Here is a 19525-nt window from a genome sequence, read left to right as displayed (position 1 = left end):
TGTGTGTGTGTGTACATTTAACTATGTTTCAGACGTTTCCATTGTTGTTTCTCTTCTAAAAACTGACTGGAAGGGGAGGCAATATGAGAGAGAGAGAGAGAGAGAGAGAGGAAGAGAGAGATAGAGAGAGATAGAGAGAGAAATAGAGAGGAAGAGAGAGAGAGAGAGAGACAAACACTGAGAGGACGGGAGGTGTCATGTTTGGTTTGGGCTAAGGTAACGTTAGCTCAGGTCACATGAGGCTGTCTGGCAGCAGCGGTTGGCTCAGGGTGTCACTGTGGATCTCTGTGGGAGAGCTGATCGCGACGTTGGGCCTCTGTGCTCAGATATCCAGCCCGTCTGGTCCCCTGCCCCTCTCGCCCCCTCCTACCCCCTCCTGCCCCATCCACAGGCTTCCAGCCCCTCAGCTGCCACAGGAACCTCTGCTCAGTCACCTGCCCTCCCTAACAAAACATGAACCCGCCCATAGGTAGTGTACCCTTTGGCTGTTGAGGGGCTCGAGGGAATGAAGGGTGGAAACATATTTGCAAAAGTTTCTCCTTCATTTGCCAAGGTGGCAGTAAAGGTAGAGTGGCAGACAAACTACAAGACTGTTAGAGGTCCACAGAGTTCACCTAAATGTTACAGTTATAAATGGAACTGCTCTTTTGTATACACATCCTTTGGTTTATCTATAAATCATTTAAAAATGTGTGTTTTAGGGACACTCTGACTTTTGTGCCTCTGCATCATCGGTCCTCTCACACTCGTCTGCTTTATCATTTAATGGAAACAAAAGTGTAGCAGTGAGGGGAAGCTGTAAGTAAATGTCAACCTGCAACCTGCAATCCATAACATCTAGCTGTAATGTCGTCGAATCAGGGCTGACTTTGTGATTACATTGCAGTCATACTACACTTGAATCAGAGTGAGACCACATTATGCCAGCAGGTTGTTTTGGTCCAAACCTCCGATGGAGAAGTGCCATTTTCACCTGCCCAAAGGAACACCTCCGATGGATAAGTGCCATTTTCACCTGCCCAAAGGAACACCTCCGGGGGGGGAGCGGGGAAGGCAGCGTGGTCCCATTCAAACAGGCTTAGTCTGCCGTGTGTGAATGTGCCCTTTCAGGTCAGGAGAGCTGCTGCAAAACAAAAAGCCCAGCTCACTCCACTCCCAAACACAGAAGCCACACTGAGCTTCAATACGTGTGTGGACTTTGTGCATTTAGGTGGCGATGTGGGTGGGATTTGGGTGTTGATGCGAAGAAATGAGTGTGTGTGTGTGTGTGTGTGTGTGTGTGTGTGTGTGTGTGTGTGTGTGTGTGTGTGTGTGTGTGTGTGTGTGTGTGTGTGTGTGTGTGCGCGCACATGCACTTGAGTGCTTAGGAATTTCAGAGTTGGCTTTCATGCTGTTGAACTTGCTATTGTCTCAATCGACATTTAATTAATTTAGACAAAGAGACTCGGCCTGACTATTAAGAAGTCATTAGGATTGCCTCGGTCCAGTCCCTAAGGGTTTAGCTTAAATGGCTTAATGATTCTTATGGTGACATTGAAGTCAATTGGCAGATGCTTAATGCTCTTAGAGGACGGGGGTGTCTGGACACTGGACCAGCAGAGTGATGCAACTTTCCTTCTTATTACAATTGTTTTCATTTTGTATTATCTTCTGTGACTCAATGAGGTTTTGAGTGCACTGCATCTCTTTGTGATCCGTTTTCAGTATGCCCTTGTTGATTGGGAAAAAAGGTAAAAGCCAGTAATTGGTTAAAGACACCTGTTTTGTAATTGGTGTATTTGATTGGCCAGATTGGCAAATGGTGTGTAGACAGACCACGCTGTTTTTTTTGACCTGAGGAGTCTGTGTTCTGTGAAGGCTGTTGATTGGCTGATGAAGTGATGGTGGGCAGACTGTGTGGCGGTGTAGGACTGTGTTGATTGGACAGGTGAGTCTCTCTGGCTGTGGTAATCTGTTGATCTGTCCGATCTGGGAGAAGCTCCGAGCTGCCTGTGAAAAAAGCTGATCATGCTGGGGCGAGTCGCCACGGAGACGGGAGGGCTCTGCGCCTCGGTCGCCGTGGAAACGGCAGTAATTCCTCCCGAAAGTGGTGAGTGAGCGGAGAGAGAGAGAGCCAGAGGACGAGCGAGAGCAACTCTAATGGAGGAATGGAGGAAAGGAAGGATTAGAGGAAAACAAGGACGGGGGGATTATCTTTCTTCTATTCTCTCTACCTCTCCATCTCTCTCTCTCTCTCTCTCTCGCTCTCTCTCTCGCTCTCTCTCTCTGTCGATCTCTCTCTCTCTCTCTCTCTCGATCTCGCTCTCGCTCTCTCCCCACCAAGCAACAATAGCGCTATGGGTGCTGAGCTCCCCAATGCAGTCCACCACTCACCAGTTCACCCACACACATGCACACACACACACACACACACACACACACACACACACAACACACACACACACACACACAACACACACACACACACACACACACACACACACACACACACACACACACACACACACACACACACACACACACACACACACACACACACAACCCAGCCATAGGGATGGTAATACACATAGACAAGAGCAATGAAAGAGGAAAGGAGAGAGAGAAAGACAGAAAAAAGGGAAAGATGAAGGACAACACGAAGTGTAAGAGTGGAAAAGTGAAGGAAAGAAGAGAGAGAGAGAGAGAGAGAGAGAGAGCGAGAGCGAGAGAGAGAACCAAGGGCGAGAAAAGTGAGCGAGCGCGAGAGTTGGCTGGAAGACGTTTGAAATTCTGGAGCCGAAGAGTCTCTCCTTCTGTTATTGTGGCTCGGTTCTGATTCAGTGACTCCAGTGATTGGCCTTAATCCCAGCTGAGCGCGGGCTGTGGGGGTGTTGGGGGAGCTGGGTATAGAATCACGGCTTTGGAGGCCCGCTGGAACACCCGTCCAGAAACACCTGCACACTGCCTCCTGCTGGACGACTCAGTACTGTGCACGTTTCAATGGGTTCAGCCCAACAGCAGGTCCACAGGCTGTGGTGTATGCTGTGGTGTGTGCTGGGACTTCAGTCTATGGCAGTTGTCATGGCAGTCTAGAAGGAGCACACCTGAAATGAAAAATAAGACATTGGGACACTGAGATCAATGGGTTTATGAATGGAATAAACCTGAGCCTTGAACCTGCTACTGAATGTTCAAGGTGGCGTAGATTCATAGTTGCTCACCCCAGGTGTAAAACAAGCTGAGCGCCCCCTGGTGGGAGAGTTGGCCTGTGCCGAGCTCTGACACCTGTTGTGAGCCGACGACAGCCGGGAACACTGAAGGTCACCAGTGACAACACCTCACTCACAACGTTGTCCTTCAAATTTCATTCCTGGATTTCACACTGTAAGTGTGAAACAGAACCAGGGTAAAGAGAGGGCTGTGAGTGGGAGAGAGAGAGAGAGAGAGAGAGGGAGAGAGAGAGAGAGAGAGAGAGAGAGAGAGAGAGAGGGAGGGAGAGAGAGAGAGAGAAAGAGAGAGAGAGAGAGAGAGAGGGAGAGAGGGAGAGAGAGAGGAGAGAGAGAGAGAGAGAGAGAGAGAGAGAGAGAGAGAGAGAGAGAGAGAGAGAGAGAGAGAGGGAGAGAGGGAGAGAGGGGGAGAGAGAGAGAGAGAGGGAGAGAGGGAGAGAGAGGGAGAGAGAGAGAGAGCGGTGGCCACCCCTATTCCAGCCTGACCCTAAAATCAGTCTAATGCCTCATACACCTTAAGGCTGAACCCCGAAGCCCCCAAATCACGGTGGGGAAAAAAACCGCCTGTGATGTTCCTCATGCCGAACGTGCCGGGAGGCACATCACCAGCAGCGGCATCAGCAGTAGTGAGATCACAGTTTGCTCCTGCCTCGGATCCTCTCTTCCTCTTCCTCGTGCGCCTTATCGCCTGTAGCCACCTCTCAGCATCGCCTCTGTCTGCGCGGCCATGAAAGACGAGTGCGCCGCAGACAGTGTTAGGGCTGCCAGACAGCAGATCAGGGGCTGAGGAGAGAGGGAGAGAGAGTGAGAGAGAGAGAGAGTGAGAGAGAGGGAGAGAGAGGAGGAGAGAGAGGGAGAGAGAGTGAGAGTGGAGGAAAACAACCACGCACTTTTATATAAATGACAGCTGCCGGAGTGATCTAGAACGTCTGTGTGAATTCAGCTCTGTGTGAAATTGATTTTAGGAATGGCGGCTGTGAGACAGAGCCCCTCACTTCCTCGTGGATTCAGGGGGTTTGGAGGTTTGGCGCTGTGGCCTGGCTAACTCAGGGCTGTGACATTACATGTGTGTGACTTAAGTGTGAGATTTTGATTTTTCACTCCCAACACGGAGGATAAGTCGTCCTCTCTTGGAGGCTTTTTTACGTCTTTTCTCTATCTCTTTCTTCACTCACTATCTCTCTATGTTTTCTCTATCTCTTTCTTCACTCACTATCTCTCTATGTTTTCGTTTTTCTATCTTTCTTCTCCTCTCTTTTTCACCCCCCCAGTCTTCTTGGTCTCATTCCCAGCCCTTTTCACTCACTCCCTTGCTGTCTCACTTTCTCTCTCCGTTCTCCACGCACACAAACACCCCCACACAAACATTCCCATCCGTCTACTTCCTTCTTGCTCTCTGTCATGTGCATACACACACACACACACACACACACACGCGCGCGCACACACACACACACACACACACACACACACACACACACACACACTCACTCACTCACAGGCACTTCTTCTCTCCCCTTACTCAGTCACTCTCCTGGTCTGATTCATGTGTTGTCTGGGCAGCCCATCCATCTTGGGGAGAACGGTGGAGAGGAAGGGCCTGCGGAGATGCATGGCTGTTTTGGGAGCACGGGTGGGGGTGGTGGTGGTGGTGGTGGTGGTGGTGGTGGTGGTGATGGTGGTGGTGGCGGTGCAGATCGATGGGACACAGGCCAGGAGTTTACCGCTTACAGATAGAGGGATGGGACACACAGAGATTTGACCGACTAAACCAAAATGCTACACATCAAAATACTCAAGACCCGGAGTCAGTGGCCATACCAGTGAGGTTAAATGTTGACTTGTTTGTCTGTTGATTCACAAGCATGGTTCCTAGGCATCTCATTTAGAAAAACAAACATGTGAAACGATTCACAAGGACATGTCAGAAATTAATTTGCCTGGTTCACCTGTATTTTGACAATTTAAAACTCAAAAACAGTCATTAAGGTTATTATATATATATATATATATATATATATATATGTATCAGGAATGCGTCAGAGTAGAGGGGCATAGGCAGGAGGGGGCTATCTCTGTGTTGAAGCTCAATTACTTTAGTAACACCGAATGTGACAGGCAAAAAATCACCCATAACAAAGCAGACAATAAATAGACAGCGAGCAAGGGGAGGAGTGGGAGAGAGGGGGGGGGGGGAGAGAGAAAGAAGAAAAAGTATTCCTCTCTGATTTCCATGTCTGAAGTGATGGACGCTTTGAATTAGAGCTGTCATTCTTTCGCCGTAACAACAAGGTTAGGAGCTCGCGCCAACAAAACAAACAGCAACCGACTTAAAACGGCACCTGCTAGTAAATGGCCTTCCTTTAATGCCAGCTCTCAGTTTGTGGCCTCGGAAAGCTCATCTAATGGGCGCTCGTAGCGATTGTTGTCTCTGTTTAAGTGTGGGAATGATGACTGCTTGCCGCCGAGGCCATAGCTCAGCTGCCTAACGAGTTCTTGGGGCTAACAGCGCAAATCCTCGGCACCTATGGCAGTCAGCGTCATTAAACAGTGACAGCAGACAGTGAATTAGGCCAGCTTTCCCGGCTTATTAGCTTTTAGACACTGAAAGAGTAATGACGACTTCTCTCCCTATTTTATCTCTGGAGCAGGCCGTTATGGTTATGTTCTGTTTAAGAGGAGATGCCTCTCCCCCTGGGTTTGTCCTTCGTCAGACTGGAAGCAGTCATTTCTGGTTGTGAAGAATGTGTAATAACGTGCGGAAGAATGTGTCTGGTTGTGGAGAATGTGTAATAACGTGTGGAAGAAGGTGTCTGGTTTTTGAGAATGTGTAACGTGTGGAAGAAGGTGTCTGGTTGTGGAGAATGTGTAATAACGTGCGGAAGAATGTGTCTGGTTGTGGAGAATGTGTAATAACGTGCGGAAGAATGTGTCTGGTTGTGGAGAATGTGTAATAACGTGCGGAAGAATGTGTCTGGTTGTGGAGAATGTGTAATAACGTGCGGAAGAATGTGTCTGGTTGTGGAGAATGTGTAATAACGTGTGGAAGAATGTGTCTGCTTGTGGAGAATGTGTAATAACGTGTGGAAGAATGTGTCTGCTTGTGGAGAATGTGTAATAACATGTGGAAGAGGCTGATGCCATTTAGAGGACCCCACCCAATTGTCCTCCATTAAAACATCTTCACTAAAATGACCTTTCTAGTGTAGGCCCATTTTTGGTCAGTATATACAGTATACAGTGTATATATACACGTACATTTGTATCGCCTTGTTGGGTAGAAATTTAAGGTAGCTGTTCACACCCAGTTACACACACTTAGACATGCACACATACACACATTCCCAGACACACACACACACACACAGTCACTTACACTCTCAATTGGCCACTGTATAAATCGCCACACCCTTGGATAACCTGCAGAGAAGCGAGTGATGGAGTAGAACCCCATGTACCCTCATGTGTGCAGACAGAATCAGAGTATTCTGGCAGAGACGGGGTATTCTGTTCCCCTCTTCCCTGGCAGACTTAATGGCTGAGGTGTAATTAAGATGAGAATATGCCGACGCTTTGATATCCGATACATTGCTCTCTGCTTCCTATTTGAGCATCAGTCAGGGAAACTAAAAAAACGCAATGCTGAGACAGTGGGCAGTGGAAGGCCTTAAAAAGTGTACATTGTCCATATGGGTATTATTTGAAATGCACACACCACAAAGTAGGGGTATATTTTGTGTATATATTGTTAATACAGTTAAATCATTGTATTTAATGCAGTCATTTATGAATAGGTACTTAATGCAGTCTTTTATGAATAAGTACTTAATGCAGTCATTTATAAATAGGTAGCCTACTTGGGTTTGCCTGTGCTCTAATTCACCTATCGATAATTCCCGCCCCTCGAACGCAGACGAGCCAATGCCAGTTCAGTACCAGTTGCACTCCAACATCTCTGGTTTTGTGGGATTATGTACGGATGTAAATTGAAAAAAATCGATCAAACGATGTGCATGGGGTAGATGCAACACTGATACGAGGTGTCCTGAGAGGCTGTCGCTACACAATGGTAGTCTTTTGGGGGATCGTAGTCCCTCACATTGCGCATGCTCAGACACAAACGGTTTACGGCATAAGGCTCAACATCAACATCAACATATCTGGCTTGTCTTAACGCATAATGTAGGTTTATTTAACGTAATATTTAATAATGTTGTAAACGGTTTAAACGTCAACATATGGGGCTTGTCTTAACGCATAATGTAGGTATATTTAATGTTATATTTAATTATGTTGTAAACGGCTAACAGCATAAGGCTCTACGTCAACATATGAAACGAAACTGGGGAGAGACTTTTTGATCCTCCACCTCATCTGTTTTGTCCACTGTGACATCTTCTTTGTTTTTAAATAAATGGTCATGTTTTCAAAAAACTGGCTTTCGTCGCTTTTCTCCATGATTGAAAACGGATCTGTCGTTGTGACGCATGCGCGCGCGGCTTCGCTGTCGACAGCAGTCGACAGTGTCGCAAAATGACGCATGCGCAATGTGAGGGACTACGATCCCCCAAAGGACTACCATTGTGTAGCGACAGAGGCTAGGCAATGGAGTATATTCTATCCCGTTTCCCAAAACAAAACAGAGCCAAATGTCAGGCCTCTGGTTTCGTCGAGCTTTGTAATGATCCAGTATGCTAGACTTAGGCAAGTCATCTCTGGCTAAAACCAGCTAATATTCACTAGTTGGCTAGCTAGGCTTGAATATGTTACAAGGACGCTGTCAGGCCAGGGACAGGGTAATGCTCATGTAATAAACTTATAAAGGTAGGTCTCAGTGCCTCTCCAACTTAGTTCATTGAAGGTAAATTCATTTCATGTTACCCTGCTGTGCACGAACAATGCTGGTCTTGGATGTAGGTATCTGCTACTGTGACGAGCTTCTCCCTCTTGCATTGCGATCTCTAAACTCCTGCCTCCAATTTAAGGTTGTCAACCACCAGCTAGCTTTACATGTTGTACATATGAAGTCTTTTTTGATGGCCTCTAGACAAAATCACTTTGTCCAAAAGTTGTCTAGAGCCTCTTGGGATATAGTTTTGCCACTGACAGCTGCCATTGTTACTCTAGTCAGCACTGCTAGTTTTGTCCGAGTTAGCAGCAGTAACTAAGGTGGGTGGGCTTAGCAACAGGTACATTCTCCAGCCACTGACCTTCCATTTTGTCCTTTGCTCTCTGACAGAGACTGGCTCAAGAAGCGGAGCGACTGCAGAGGGAGACTCCTTGGCAAGACGGCCTCAAAGTAAGAGACTTCATCTTTCTTTCTTTCTTTCTTTCTTTCTTTTTTTCTTTCTTTCTTTCTCTCCCTCTCCCCCCTCTATCTATATATCTATCTATCTATCTTCTACTCTCAATAAATTTACATGCAAGTGTTTGAAATTCCTTATAAGGCTCCAGGATGTGCTAGTCGCCCGGGGGAGTGTAAATAGGTGAAGATATTGATTGCTTGTGCACGTGTGTGTTTGTGTGTGTGTGAGAGTGTGTGAAGGAAAGAAAGAAAACGTGTTCAAAAGGAACATTAGCCTATTCTACAATACAAGAATGGTAATTTCTGACAGATTACCACAGTGGTTGAAAATCCTTTCAAAAGCCTGTTTTGCCCTACAAAATAGCTCCACAAATAAGGCATGAATGGACCAAAAACTACAAGCCCCCTACAAACATGGTTGAATACATAAGGCAGACCTAAATGTACGACCTTTCAAATATCAAAAAAGCAGCTTTTACCAAATTCTAGAATATTCTCTTTGCCGAATGGTGTGACATCACGTATATGTATGTAAATATCTTGTGAACACACACCACACGCCATCAATCATCTATGGTAAAAAGGAAAAAGGAAGAGAGTGAAAGCCTCTCTTCTTCTTCTTCTCCTCCTCTGCCCCCCCTCCCCTCTGCCCCTCTCATCCACTGTCATGTTGGCTGTCTCCAGGGAGACAGAGCTTGCTGTCATGGTACACTTCCCCCAAATGGATTTTTAACCCCCCCGTGTCCCAAGGGATATTTGAGAAAGGGCTTTAGAACTAATAATTATGAGACCCTCTTCCCAGAGAAGTCCATTTCTTTTCATGCCTGCTTACTCTCCAGAGTCACTGGCTGGAGAGGCTTCTCTGTATCTCTCTCAGGACACACACACACACACACACACGCACACACACACGCACACACACACACACACACACACACGCACGCACACACACACACACACACACATAACCTCATATAAACATATACCCATACTCACAGAAACACACATATAAACAACCACATAACAACATATCCACATCCTCACACAAATGCATACACACCCATGGCATCCATGTCTATGCAGCTGGATTTAATGTGGCTTATGGTAATGGAAAGCATTCCAGCGGTAGCTAACACCTGCCCTCTCATACCAACCTTTTATTCCCATCCCTCACTCTCTCTCTCTCTCCCCTCATGTCTCCCTCTCACTCTCTCATTCTCTGGTCATGTGCTGTTCTCTCCCTCAACGGTTTTCCTCTCCCCTCCTCCCTTCTTTTCTATCTCCCCCCTTTTCTTTCCTCTCTTCCCTTATCTGCCTGCGTCTTTAATCAGGCATGAAAACAGTTTGAAAATATCATATTGTTGCAAATACAGCAAATGAATCCTAATGGTGGCGCGGCCATTAATAATGTATCGGCCTTGATTTCATTTGCCTTTATAATTAGGCCAGGTAATGAATCTCGGCAGGAGCGAAGCTGAAAGCGGAGGGAGGGGGAGACATGGGAGAGGGAAGGAGGGGGTGGTGGGGGGAGGAACGGAGATATGGCACGTCTTTTTGCCAGGAGATTTCTCCTCCATTCGTAGATTTGTGGACTTATTTGATTTATTTTATTCATTTGATTTATTTATTTATTTATTTATTTATTTCTCCTCTCCCTCCCTCATACTTTGTCGTTCTTCTGGTGTCTCCCTGGGTGAACAGTTTGCTGACTGGCAGCATAATTAGATTAGGTCCGCATGCTCTTTGGGCACATTAGGAGCAATGAGCAAAAAGTATCTCACCACCAACGGGTGGAGTGAGCAGGCGAGAGAGAGAGAGAGGGGGGGGGGGGGGGAGAGAAAGAGAGAGAGAGGGAGAGAGAGAGAGAGTGTGTATGTGTATGTGTCAGAGAGAGACAGAGCGAGACAGAGTGATGGAGATAGAGGGAGAGAGAGATTGAAGTGGAAGAAAAAATGGTGAATTGCGTGTATGAGCACTGAACACTTCTCTGGATTCTGTGAAAAGCTCAAATATTTAGGCTGTGTGCCTTTTACGATTGCTTTCTTGTGTGTGTGTGTGTATTTGCGTGTGTGTCTGTACGTGTGTGTGTGCGTTTGTGTATTTGTGTGTATGTGCGTGTGTGTCTGTTTGTGTGTATGTGCGTGTGTCTGTACGTGTGTGTGTGTATTTGTGTATGTGCGTGTGTGTCTGTACGTGAGTATTTGTGAGTGTGTGTGTGTGTGTGTGCATGTGTATTTGTGTGTGTGTGTGCGTGTGTGTATTTGTGTGTGTGTATTTGCGTGTGTGTCTGTACGTGTGTGTGTGCGTTTGTGTATTTGTGTGTATGTGCGTGTGTGTCTGTTTGTGTGTATGTGCGTGTGTCTGTACGTGTGTGTGTGTATTTGTGTATGTGCGTGTGTGTCTGTACGTGAGTATTTGTGAGTGTGTGTGCATGTGTATTTGTGTGTGTGTGTGCGTGTGTGTATTTGTGTGTGTGTATTTGTGTGTATGTGCGTGTGTGTCTGTTTGTGTGTATGTGCGTGTGTGTGTGTGTGTGTATTTGTGTGAGTGTATGTGTGTGTGTGTGTGTGTGTGTGTGTGTGTGTGTGTGTTTGTTTGTTTATGTTTATTAATGCGTTGTTCCTACCTGGCCCAGCCCATCTGCTGTCCCCTCCAAATAGAGGTGACATCGTAAAGTTTCATTGGGAAAGACTCCGTCTGCTTGGGTTGTGGCGCCCAGGAAGTGCTCACGTTCACTTTCACAGTGACATTCACGGGGTCCCTGGGATTCCTGTGGCCACAGCTTTTCATGCGTTCACACCTGCGTGCGTCTCTGGAACTCATGTGGTCACAATACGTTGTCCTGCTTGTTTTCAGGTGGTTGTCAGTATTTGTTTTGTCAATTCGTTTGGCCTGTGGAGTGGATGTTTTAATGGGTGCCTCCCATTGAAAGTGATCAGTGTAGTTAGCTTTGGAGGCAGTACAGCGCATGGTGGGCCATACTCTTGCCATCCTTGCTCTCAGTGAGACACCTTTCATTGGATGGCAGTGGTCACATGACATGTCGGGAGACATTTGTCTTCCTGTCTTTCTCTCATCAGCGGGCGTGATGGAGGTGACAGGCCCACGCGCCACTTCCAAACCCTTCCAAAAGCAACAGTGTGTGAAATAGACATTTAAGGCTTTTATTGCCCCTTATAACCCAAGGTCATTGGCCATTGCCTTTGACATCCTGGCTTTGGGAATCCTTTCTACCCCATGTGGATTAACGCTTAATGCGGTGTCCCGGGTTATGAACATGGCAGTGTCACACGTGGCTTAAGGACCGGCGGTTAACGCCACTCACCCTGCAAATGCTTCTGTTAATGGCCCCCTGTGCTTTCGACTCATCTCTGCGGCCACTGACCCCTCACGTCACCGCTTCAGCCCTCACAAACGACCTCTAACTGTTCTGTAACCCGGAACTGCATGCTGGACTCTGGTACAGTTGCTAATACTACAGGCTAGGCTGCGTAGCAATGGTCTGTGTGTGTCTTGGGTACCTCTGTAATGGAGTTATTTTTAACACAAATGTAATCATGCTACAACAATAAACACTATGAAAACACTCCCAACTCTAATATTGCTCTAGCATAATTCCCACCCCTGCATTTCTTCATTTCTGCTACACTGCTGTGGGTAACTGTATAATCACATTTGATGACAATAAATTGCAAATCATTTGAAATAATCATCAGATCATAGATGCTCACTTTTATACAATCTATTTCATGGCACGCTACCCACACAACTGGCACGGATCTGAGAGGGGGTGGGGGTGGTAGGTGACAAGAATTTCAAATGCAGCCAGCCCAGGGGTGGCACACTTTTTATTTAACAAAAGAAGGTTGCCGAAGGCAAAAATGAACGTACAAGCCCTCATTTCAGAACACACAGGCTTTTTGTGGTTCGCATTTCCTAAGCAATGTCTAGACAAGGTTCTGTTTGTCCTTGCAGCCCCTCAGAGCAGACTTTCAATGAGCCAGGGCTGGTTTATTGTATTGAGGAGCTGTTCTGTTTGTGTATCCATAGTGAGCGAAGCTGTTCTGTTTGTGTATCCATAGTGAGCGAAGCGGTTCTGTTTGTGTATCCATAGTGAGAGAAGCTGTTCTGTTTGTGTATCCATAGTGAATGAAGCTGTTCTGTTTGTGTATCCATAGTGAATGCACTGATTATTCTGAGAGGTTGCAGTTCAAGCGAAAGAAGCTTGTGGAACATGACAGTCCCAGGAGCACGGCAGGATCTCATTTGAAGCCCAGTGTCAGTCTGAACACCTAGCTGAGTGAGCTATCAGTCGAGCTGTTTGCCTGCGCATGTACCTGCACTTGTACTTGTCAGCGAGCAACACCAGACGCTCAAAAGATCACGGGGCGCCCGATTAAACACATAAGAAGCGGCAAGACGGAGAGAATAAAATGGCAAGACAGAGGGGAAAACAGAGGGGATAGGTAGAGTTGAAAAGCAGAGGGGAGGAAGAGAGAGAGAGGGGGGGAAAGGTAGGAGGAAGATGGAAGCAGAGAGAAAGACGGTTCAGACAGCAAATGCTGAGTGAGGGGAAGAGGTAGAGTGAATGGAAATCAGGAAGAATAGAAACCTGAAGCAAATAGAACAGAGCGAGCGAGCGAGGGAGAGAAAGGCAAGGAGAAGAAGAAAAAGAAGATGTGGCCCTGACCGTGTGTGTGTGTGTGTGTGTGTGTGTGTGTGTGATGTGGCAGCTGCTGTATGTTTGAAATGCATTAGCGCTAATAGCAGTGCCATTAGGGGGGAAGAGAGGCACTCCACAGATGGGTTACCGTGGAGAGTCGGGGGAGAGAGACAGAAAGCGAGATGCGGGAGAAGCAACAAGAGAGGAAGCCATCTTCCAGGCCATTTATGGTAATCATCATTCTGTAATCAATCAAGCCTTTCATCATAAAACAAGACATAAGGCAAGGCGTTGCCGGTGTGCATGTGTGTGTGTGTGCATATGTGTGAGTGCATACGTGTGTGTGTGTGGTTTGTATGTGTGAAGTGTGTACTTTTTACGTAATTCACAGCGTTAATTTAAACCGGCACAATTGTTCTTTTTGGATTATTTTATGTCACATTTATATTTTCTTCATTATTTTTCGCTTTACAGAAAGTGTGTGTAGGGGTGGGGTGGGGCTACGGGCTGTATATGATGTGGTTTTCGTATAATGTGTCAAGAGTGAAAATGGCAGGATTTAATTTACTTTTAGTCACCAGGCATTCTCAATGTGTATGAGTGCACATGTATGTATGACCTGTATGCCATTTATGACATATGTATGACATATGTGTGTGTGTGTGTGAGTGTGTGTGTGTGTGTGTGTGTGTGTGTGTGTGTCACAGCAGCAGAGGCAGGGTGGCGCGTTACAGCCCTCACTCCCATAGAAAGCCTCTGTTTGAAATAATTGGCTCTTCAAAGGGAAGGAGAGGTTCTCACTGTGCATCTCTTGTCTGTAGCCCACGGACACATTAACCACTGAATACATTAGCTCTCTGAGGGCCATCTCAGCGGACCCCTAATCAGGCAAAAAGCAGGGGCGCCACTAAGGGGACCTCCATCCAGGCCCCCTCAGAGCCCCCTAGCGCGTCTCTGCAATTGGATCTGCATATTTGATCTTTTTGTCTTTGCGTACATCTGTACAGCACATCTCCCAGGTTTACTTTTTTCCTCTTTTATTTCCGTAGAGCTGGGTGGGTTGTTTCCCTTTGTATAGTGGCTGACGTCACCCCGTCACAGTGGTAATAATACCGCATGAAATGCTTGGATAGCTGCAGTCAGCCATGGTGAAGGGCTGTGTAGGGACGAGCCCAATAGATTGCCATCGCAGGAAGAACATACATTTTGAGAGCAGATGAGTGTATTTTAGAGGGGAGAGCATGTGAATGTGCATGATTGCACTTGTCATGTTTGCCTTTGTCAGGCATCGGTCTGCATTCGTTCAGGTGAATTTGATGCAGAGACGTGCCTGGCCTCCAGTGAACCAGCTGCCGTCGGGCCCATTGTCACATCGCTGTGTTGAATGGCGTCGCAAAATGGATTTTTAAACAAACACGGGCTGCTCTAAACAACGATAAGCATAAAAGGTTAACATTTAAAATAGCGGAAAATGGTGTTGCAAATCCACATTAATGTTTTTTTTATTTTTTGGCTTGACGTGGCGTGTGGCGAGGAGAAATAGCCGGCGGCCTGCAGGGCAGGTGATGGAACTCATGAGCGGCCGATCCCTGCGCCACGGAACGGACTTCATCTGTTCGCCGCTGGAGTGAAGGAAATGAGCAGAGAGTAGGAAGGAGAGGGGATCAAAAAATCAGACAATCCGGCTGGGCCTCGTCCCCTGCCGAGCCTGTGTAATGATCTGCAGGCCGCAGTGTTCTAAAGCACGGCGCAGCACAGCATCACAGCCTGCATGGGGGACTGTCGGGACTGTGTGTGTGTGTGTGTGTGTGTGTGTGTGTGTGTGTGTGTGTGTGTGTGTGTGTGTGTGTGTGTGTAGGTGTGTGTGTGTGTGTGAGAGTGTGTGGTGTATAGCACTGTGTTAATGAATACCATCACATGACATTCCTCTGGTAAAAGTAGGTGGAACCTTCAGGGTCTTAGGGCTCCATGCGTGTGACAGATGATGTTAAGGGCAAAACCTACTAGCAGTATACAGTACCTATAGGTATAGAAGACCTACATACCATATAACAGACACTATACCCAGCAGATACTTAATTAATGTAAGTTAAATTGGTTCAGTTAGAAACATTATGTATGTTGCAGAAGATGAAGTTCTAAACATTTCGTAGAAGTCTTGAATATGTTATTCATTGAGATTGATACGGAAGAAAACCTGGATGAATTTAGATTGGAAAAATGCATGTCAACTCCTGTAGAACATTTGTTTATTCATTTACCAGATTCGTTTTTTGGAGCAGATTAATCAACAGATTAGTATTCCAGCCACAGAATACTGTATCAGGACAGGGAGATGTTCACGCATACCCAGCCACTACAAATAGGCTGACCAATCATGTGTCTTATCTGTCCTAAACGCAGGGCTCATTGGCTAGCCTAGCTGTGCCCAGCCCCTCCTCCCATGCAGCTGTGCCACAGCCAGCGAGGCACAGTTACCGCGGTGACCCCCTCCAGCGGGTCATTTTAGCCTTGATTGCAGGCCCAGTCGTAATTTGCTAAAGTAAAGCCTCCAAAAGTGGACTTCCTTTCCCTTCCCTTCTCCTCGTCTAGCTTGCTTATGCGCTCCTCCACACCCTGTTCCTTCCTCTCTCTTTCTCTCTTTCTCTCTTTTTGTGAATCTTTTTTTTTTCCCCACCAGAAAGCCACTGTGCCATCACGGTGTGGAAAGAGAGAGTGACAAAGAAACAAAGAGTGAAGAGACAGGAAACCACAAGAGAGAGAGAGAGATAGAAAGGGAGACAAAAGAGAGAGTGTCTGTCCCCTGGCTGAATTTCCGAAAGGGAGAAGAGAGTTTTTTTCCAGTGATGATTTTTTAAGATTTCTGAACACTTTTTTTTTCTCTTTCTCTCTCTCTCTCTCTCTCTCTCTCTCTCTCTCTTCCTCTCCTGGCCCTTCTCTGCATGAGGTTCTTGGCAGAGCTGAGAGAGCCAGAGAGAGGAGGAGAGGTAGAGCTTTGGGAGGGGGGGCCGTGTTGGGTTTGGAGGGTGGGTGTGGAAGCTGTGTGTGCCTCCCTTGTCTAAAGTCCCAGTCATCGATCCCCCCATAACCCGGCACTCCGGCGGGAACAGGAATCAATACCCCAAGAAATCCAGCAGGACACGCTCCAAAGGACAATTCCCTCATTCCATCTCCAGCCAAACAGCCATGAAGGACTCGCAGAGGGGAGGTGCTGGCCCCCTCTGGCCCTCAGCAGAGACTGGTGACATGGCTGTGTGTCTGAGTTAGTGTGTGTGTGTGTGTGTGTGTGTGCGTGTGTGAGAGAGAAAGAAAGAAAGAGTGAGTGTGTGCAATGGAAATAGGGCCTTGTTAAGATTTGAATGTCTTAAGCTAAGGTATACATTCCTGATAGAAAATTAACATTACTTTCCAAATATGTTGACGTAAATTAACTCAATATTTTCAAGCTACTATTATTTTGCATACATGTTGGGTAGACAACATCAAAGGGTTTCTTCTTTTATACCTTTTCTTCTTCTCTTTGTGATGTGCCCTGCCATGTGCTAACACCAACAGAAGTCCAGTTGCCACTGTAATAAATAACCACTGTGATCAAATGCAGAACTGCATTTAAATTGCTGTAATTCAAATAGACTGCCCATAGACCAGTGTACACAGGTGGTCTATCAGAATGGCTACTGTCTCAAAAGTGTTTTTTTGTTGTTGAAATTGTGGGTTTGACATGGGCTGAATGTACTTTTCATTCTATTTTTGTAGTTTGCTACATTTAAAGCAGCATTGTGGAGTCAGTGTAAAACTAGCAAGCTAACTACCTATTAAGCACAGTCGTCTCACAAACACTGCCCAGTTGGCACTGATAAAAGCTTGCTGGCATGCTAACTGGTGTCCTTCCTTTGGTGATATTGTTGTGAGCTGTGAAGGCTTTTCTTACATTTTCACAGTCAGGTCATTGTAAGTAAAGAGGTTAAAGGATTTCTGCCCAATAACATGTCTTAATGCCCACTTGTGACCCTGTGGTGTCACTCTTTTAAAAACACATTTCCTGACAGGCAAACATCGGATTTCAATCAAATAACACCTTCAACAGAACGGCCAGGGGCCCCCCCCCGCACAGTCTCCCTGTTTTAAAGGAATCCACTGCGCTTGTGTTCCCAGCAACACAAACAAGCGTCAGGTGGTGTCTGAGGTCCTTTCAGGCAGAGCGGTGTCCTTGATCGATGCAGTGCACCCTGGGGGAAAAAAAGGGGTATGCGTCCGATTTGAATGTTGGCCGCGTAGCCGCAGCCTTCGCAGCACAGTCTGATGGAAATGATTAGGGGGTTCGAAATAACAGGTTTGTGGCGAACAGCGCTGATTGTTGATTGGCCACTCGCGGTCCGACTGTGAAGAGGGGGCGTGGGCTTTTTGACTCTCTGGCAGACAAGCGGTGCTTTGCAGAGTCGGGTGGGGGTGCGGGCTGGGGATAGAAAGGTGGCGGAAGAAAATAAAATGGAAGACAGGATTTATTTGTCCGTCGGAAATGGCCGAGATGAAGCTCAAGCGGCCCATTAAGAGCTTAACTGTTCACGCACACCCATTTGCAGTCAGGTTCATTTTCCATTAGTCATTTTTAAAGTTACATTTGGCAGGTTTGTACTGTTTCAAGGTATGCTTTTGAAGGAGGCTAATCTTTATAACAACCTGTAATTTCTTTTGATGGTATATGGTTGGAAACCCTTGCGAAAAGCCTTTAGCTTTTAAACCAGACTACATCATTTACAGACCTGGATAGCTTTTCGCAGTGCTAATTGTGTTGTTCTCGGCTGGCATTGTGCGAAAAAGCTGTTGGCTTTTAGCTTGCTAGTTTTAGACAAAAAATTTGTAATGTCTGTTTATGTCCCCAGGTGGGTGTTATGAAACTCTCACTTGCATTAAGACCTTGCCGGTTGGTTAATGTCGATACTGAGCAGATGTATTGAGTGCCATATGGCCACTCATATCTCAGGATGTTATGGATGGGTGTGTGTGTGATACAAGGAATTAAATGCATAGGGGCAGATGAGAGTAAGAGAGATCACTCAGGGAAAGAGAGACAAAGGGAGAGAGAGAGAGAGAAAGAGAGAGAGAGAGAGAGAGAGAGAGAGAGAAATCCATTTCCACTATCAGTGTCTCTGCCTGATCCCAGTGATACTGTTAATATTGTTATGGCTGGTTTATCTTATTTGTTTTTATTGGGTGTTAAAGCAGCCCTTTCCTGCCCTCCCCCAACCCGACTGATTAGATTAGGAAGTGTACGTCGTTCTGTGTGTGTGTGTGGTGTGTGGTGTGTGGTGTGTGTGTGTGTGTGTGTGTGTGTGTGTGTGTGTGTGTGTGTGTGTGTGTGTGTGTGTGTGTGTGTGTGTGTGTGTGTGTGTGTGTGTGTGTGTGTGTGTGATGTTGGATCGGCTCTTTATCTGTCAGTGTGTCCACGCGATGCTATCGGGGGCCAAGAGCGGGCCCCTCAATGGAGCGCTGTCAGTGCACAATGGGGAGCAGCATTACCCAGAGTGCAATGGTACAAAGCCCCCTCGCCTTATCGCGGGATTGGAATATTCAGACGCTGATTTTACTGCTTTTTGTACCTCCTTTCTGAAAGGACCTGACAGGGTGAAAGAGAGAGAGAGAGAGAGAGAGAGAGAGAGAGAGAGAGAAAGAAAGAAAGAGAGGAAAATGGGGGTGTTGGTGAGAACAAGAGGCAAAATGAGATCAAAGAATGAGAGAACTCGTATCCAAATATGGTATCAACTTTAAAGTGCTCAAGATGGAGCACCAGTTAAAACAGCATTTTGTATTAGTTTGATCACTGCTTAGGGGGTGGGTGTATGTCCCCAAAGTAAAACATAATCCACTTATAAGCACCACATGGTATGGGAGAGTATGTAATGTCATATACAGTACTGCATGTTGTCAGCTGGGCCTTAGCTAGCTTAGAGAGTCCTCTGGTAGGCCTGGTGAGTGTCCGTCCCCCCCCCCCCCCCGCTCTCTCCCTCTCTCTCTCCCCTCTCTGGTGAGTCCCCCCCCCGCACTCTCTCCCTCTCTCTCTCCCCTCTCTGGTGAGTCCCCCCCCGCACTCTCTCCCTCTCTCTCCCCTCTCTGGTGAGTCCCCCCCCGCACTCTCTCCCTCTCTCTCTCCCCTCTCTGGTGAGTCCCCCCCCCTCACTCTCCCTCTCTCTCTCCCCTCTCTGGTGAGTCCCCCCCCGCACTCTCTCCCTCTCTCTCCCCTCTCTGGTGAGTCCCCCCCCCGCACTCTCTCCCTCTCTCTCTCCCCTCTCTGGTGAGTCCCCCCCCCGCACTCTCTCCCTCTCTCTCTCCCCTCTCTGGTGAGTCCCCCCC

The 19525-nt window shown here is 47.0% G+C and overlaps 1 protein-coding gene across 4 annotated transcripts in view; it reads left to right on the top strand.

The window, feature by feature from the left end:
* The window catches only part of cacna2d2a (calcium channel, voltage-dependent, alpha 2/delta subunit 2a), a 195085-nt gene that overhangs the window by 85936 nt on the left and 89624 nt on the right, over nucleotides 1–19525 (top strand). For all 4 annotated transcript variants that reach the window (XM_031568292.2, XM_031568291.2, XM_031568289.2 and 1 more), the window contains exon 4: nucleotides 8446–8505. In XM_031568292.2, the coding sequence (XP_031424152.1) occupies nucleotides 8446–8505 (60 nt within the window). The remainder of the gene's footprint in view (nucleotides 1–8445; nucleotides 8506–19525) is intronic.

This window comes from Clupea harengus, chromosome 5, assembly GCF_900700415.2.
Source record: "Clupea harengus chromosome 5, Ch_v2.0.2, whole genome shotgun sequence".
In the NCBI taxonomy this organism is placed as follows: Eukaryota; Metazoa; Chordata; class Actinopteri; order Clupeiformes; family Clupeidae; genus Clupea; species Clupea harengus.
The sequence above is the reverse complement of the archived record's forward strand: the minus strand, read 5'-3'. Positions and strand labels throughout refer to the sequence as shown.